This window comes from Zea mays, chromosome 2, assembly GCF_902167145.1.
Source record: "Zea mays cultivar B73 chromosome 2, Zm-B73-REFERENCE-NAM-5.0, whole genome shotgun sequence".
Taxonomy (NCBI): domain Eukaryota; kingdom Viridiplantae; phylum Streptophyta; class Magnoliopsida; order Poales; family Poaceae; genus Zea; species Zea mays.
The window spans coordinates 71,452,206-71,456,273 of record NC_050097.1 but is presented as its reverse complement, the minus strand read 5'-3'; the positions used below and the strand labels follow the sequence as shown (position 1 = coordinate 71,456,273).

Genomic DNA, 4,068 nt, shown 5'->3' with positions numbered 1-4,068 from the left:
CCTCGCCCTGGGCGAAGATGAGATGAGATACATTGCAAAGGCACTTTGAGAAACGCACGTATATACTTACATGCCAAGAAACCCTCTCTCTTTCCCTCTCTTTTTGTTTATTTGTAGATTTGTGTCACCCAACGGATGCTTTGCTTGCGGCCCGTGCATGGCATGGCACTATGGCAGTGTGCAAGTTGAAGTAAAAAAAATATATATATGGTCACCAACGTACATCGTACAAACATGTAGTACCAACAAATTTAATTTATTATTATTACTAGTATAATTATAGTTGTAGTAAATCTGGAGTACTGGGTAAAAACACACAGTAAGTAATAATTTATTATTATTACATCGTCCAAAAAAGAATCTTTTCTTCCCTCTCGTTCTCCAAGCAGCAATAAAAAGGAACTTACCCACGCGCGCGCGGCGCGCTGCAGTATGTTTATTCACAGTTAGGGCTTTTCGGTTATTCCCAATACACATGGATTGGATGGGATTGGAAAAAATTGTGAAGAAGTTTGACTTGTTTGGGATTCAAACCCATCCAATCCCGCTCAATCCACATGGATTGAGAGCTAACCGAACAAGCTCTTAGTGATTTCTTACAGCCAGGTAGGTGTTCGTCTCGTCGGTGCCTGCTAGTAATTTCCAAGAGAGAGAGAGAGATGGAGTGAGAGGGAGGCAAGGGAGGAGAGACGCCGGAATCATTTCCATGCGGATCTCGCAGGCCGGCCTCGGTTAGCGGCGCCCACCCATTCCCCTCCCCGCTCGCTACATATAGGTGACCCATCCCATTATACATACCCACCGGCCGGCGTCACAGACACGCGAGCAGAGCACAGACACAGAGCACACAGCACAGAGGCAGCCACCACCACAGGCACTCACCCGCACCGCTCGGTCACCGAGGAGTGGAGGAGCTTTGCAGTCGCAGCAGCAGCAGTACAGTGTGTGAGTGTGAAGGGACTAGAGCAGGGCACACAGCGCAGGCCGCATGGGCGAGGTGAGTTTGGCCGTCGGGAACGGACGCCGCTTCGACGGTGCTCAGGTCGGTCATCCTGACGGACGGTGACGGTGGTGGCCTTGCATTGCAGGCGGAGGTGGAGAAGCCCAAGGAGGCGGCAGAGGAGGAGAAGAAGAAGGAAGACAAGCCCATGGACGCCACGGCGGCGGCGGAGGACAAGCCCAAGGACGCCGCGGCGGCGGAGGACAAGCCCAAGGACGGGGAGGAGAAGAAGGACGACGCGCCCCCTCCCCCCCCGCCGCCGCCGCCGCCCGAGGAGGTCGAGATGCGGGTCTACATGCACTGCGAGGGATGCGCCCGCAAGGTCAAGAAGATCCTCAAGCGCTTCGACGGTAATAAATGCTCTGCCCTCTGCCTGTCCTCAAACTCCGCTGCTACTGCTAGCCTCCTCCTCCTTTGCTTTCTCAGTTTCTTCTCATTGCGGTAACACGTAGTATCTGTACGCTGATCGGTTCTCTCTCTCTCTTTAAAAAAAGAGAAAGAGAAAGAAAGGAAAAAGAATTCCAGATTTAGTATACTTGCTTCGGGGGTTATTCTTGCTGCGGTTCATGGATGGGTTTGAAGGCAGGGGGTGGGGGATTCATGCAATGGTAGCAATTGCACACGAACCCATCCAGGCTCCCTGACTAGAGAGAGATCCCTCCGCCGAGATGGCTCGACAAAAGGGCAGGGCAGGGGCAGGGCGCAGGGGCAGGGGCAGGGGCAGGCTGGTAGTATGACGGCCTGCTCGACCAAGCGTACGTCATTCTCTCAGAGGTCAGAGCCCCCAGAAAAAAAAGTGAAGCCGATTCATTCCTCAGCCAGTCAGCCATGCGTGTGTAGGAGACTAGGAGTATGCTTTGCTGCAGATGATTCTCGAACAATGTTCTAAGCTAGCTACGCAACGGCGGCTTGCCCATGCGTGTGCTGAACTGAAGCGGGAAATTGCACGCAGGAGTGGAGGACGTGGTCGCCGACTCCAAGTCGCACAAGGTGGTGGTGAAGGGGAAGAAGGCGGCCGCCGACCCCATGAGGGTGGTGGAGCGCGTGCAGAAGAAGACCGGCCGCAAGGTGGAGTTGCTGTCGCCGATCCCGCCGCCAACGCCGCCGGAGGAGAAGAAGGCAGAGGAGGAGCCCGAGCCGCCAAAGCCGGAGGAGAAGAAGGAGGTGAACCCAGACCGTACCACTACCAATGAGACGCATACTTGTCCTCCCATCAACAATCTTGCTCCCCTTTGCTGATGTGAGAATGTTTTTTTTTCTTTTTTTTCTCCCTGTAAGCCGCCGGTGATCGCCGTGGTGCTGAAGGTGCACATGCACTGCGAGGCCTGCGCCCAGGGGATCAGGAAGAGGATCCTCAAGATGAAAGGTCGGTGCTCCCACTGCCATCATTTTTTATTTTATTTTTGGTATGGTCGTTTTCATGCATTTGTACCCATATCATTAGTACCACCCTGCATACATCCACATGTCCTGTTCTGGAGTAGCTATAAGTGTGACGATTATTCAGGCATTATTCAGCTTTGCCCAAACCACCCTCTGCTCGTTTTCTTATTGATGAGTTGAAATGATTCGGAGCACATGCATTAATTGACGCATCTTTTTCAGAGTGGTGAATGAATGGATGCATACAAACATACGAGTTTGTCGAGGCATGAATAAACTCATCCACCCACCCATACCCACCCCACCCGTTGTGAACCAGCTAGAAACAATGATGCATCGTGTTGTTGTGTCGTCGTCGTCGTTGATGCATGCATGGGCGTGGTGTGCAGGCGTGCAATCTGCAGAGCCAGACCTCAAGGCGTCGGAGGTGGCAGTGAAGGGCGTGTTCGAGGAGTCCAAGCTGGCGGAGTACGTGTACAAGCGCACCGGCAAGCACGCGGCCGTCGTCAAGTCCGAGCCGGTCCCGGCGCCACCGCCGGAGAGCGGCGCCGGCGACAACACGGGGGCCAAGGAGGAGGAGAAGGGGCAGGAGGAGGAGAAGGAGAAGGAAGGAGGAGGCGATGGCGGTGGCGAGGAGAAGAAGAAGGAAGGGGGCAAGGAGGAAGAGAAGAAGGACGGCGAGAAGCAGGAGGAGGAGAAGGAGGGCGGCGGTGGCGGCGAGAAGGTGGAGGAAAAGGAGGGAGATAAAGACGCTGCCGCTGCCGCCGCCGCCAGCATGTACATGCACTACCCGAGGTTCCCGTTCCCGGGAGGCTACTACGCGCCGCCTCCGGGGTACGTCTACCAGCCGGTGTACCCGGCGCCGGCGTACGCGGCGTACGCGCCGCCGCACCACCAGCCCATGGCGCCGCAGATCTTCAGCGACGAGAACCCCAACGCATGCTCCGTCATGTAACTAAAAAACAGAAGGAGCCTTGGCGAGAGAGGGGGAGAAAAGGAAAAAAAAAGAATAATAAGAAGGTGGGAAGAGCGAGGGAGCTGCGTGCATAAGCCAGAGCCAGAGGTAGGGAGGGAGGTCCCCTGAGAGAAATGCAGCATCCAGCAGTGTCCCCTGAGCGAAGCAAATGGGCAACTTTGTTTGAAACAAAACAAAAGTACCAGGCTTTTTCGGGGGGGGGGGGGGGGGGGGGAGGAGGGGCGGGTAGATTTCGCTCTTATTTTTTTTCTTCTTTCTTTTGTAATTTTAACCCTTCCTTTCATCTTTTTTTTCCTGGTGTAAAGTAAGCGTGGACTTTGTCGGTTTATGGACGCTAGCTATCTTTATGTAGGATGATGCCTTGGCATGTACTGCTTGCAGCTTCAGACTTCATATATAAAACTGTATGTATTATAAATTTGTACCCCTTTCTCTGGTTGGTAACAGCATGCTTGCGTTCAGTTTTTTTTAGATGACAGAGTGAAGAGAGAGAGAGAGAAGAGAATATGCTGTATTCACCACCGGGTACGCTGAGGTGAATGATGTGAAGGTTCTAGAGGTGATAGGTAGATAGATGCTGAATATGCAGCGCAGACGAGGGAATAGGGAGGGGGAGCATGTGAATGTGATGGGTCCTTTCCTCTGTGCCCGGCCCAAAATCCGAGGTGGATTGCAGCTTCAACTTTGGTGCCCTGCCCGCCCCGCGCCT

At 53.8% G+C, this 4,068-nt stretch overlaps 1 protein-coding gene across 1 annotated transcript; it reads left to right on the top strand.

Annotated features, from left to right (window-relative positions):
• The first annotated feature begins 800 nt into the window (after window positions 1-800).
• LOC100285383 (uncharacterized) lies at window positions 801-3,374 on the top strand. Its single transcript, NM_001372212.1, has 5 exons — window positions 801-997; window positions 1,089-1,350; window positions 1,953-2,164; window positions 2,279-2,366; window positions 2,773-3,374. Exons 1-5 carry the CDS (start codon window positions 989-991, stop codon window positions 3,336-3,338), a joined length of 1,137 nt encoding a protein of 378 aa, NP_001359141.1. The 5' UTR covers window positions 801-988; the 3' UTR covers window positions 3,339-3,374.
• Window positions 3,375-4,068: the final 694 nt, after the last annotated feature.

Bases quoted from the DNA above. Each gene is read 5' to 3' on its own strand.
- LOC100285383 (NM_001372212.1), top strand. The intron at 1,351-1,952 runs GTAATAAATGCT...AATTGCACGCAG, and splicing joins GATCCTCAAGCGCTTCGACG to GAGTGGAGGACGTGGTCGCC. The intron at 2,367-2,772 runs GTCGGTGCTCCC...CGTGGTGTGCAG, and splicing joins GAGGATCCTCAAGATGAAAG to GCGTGCAATCTGCAGAGCCA.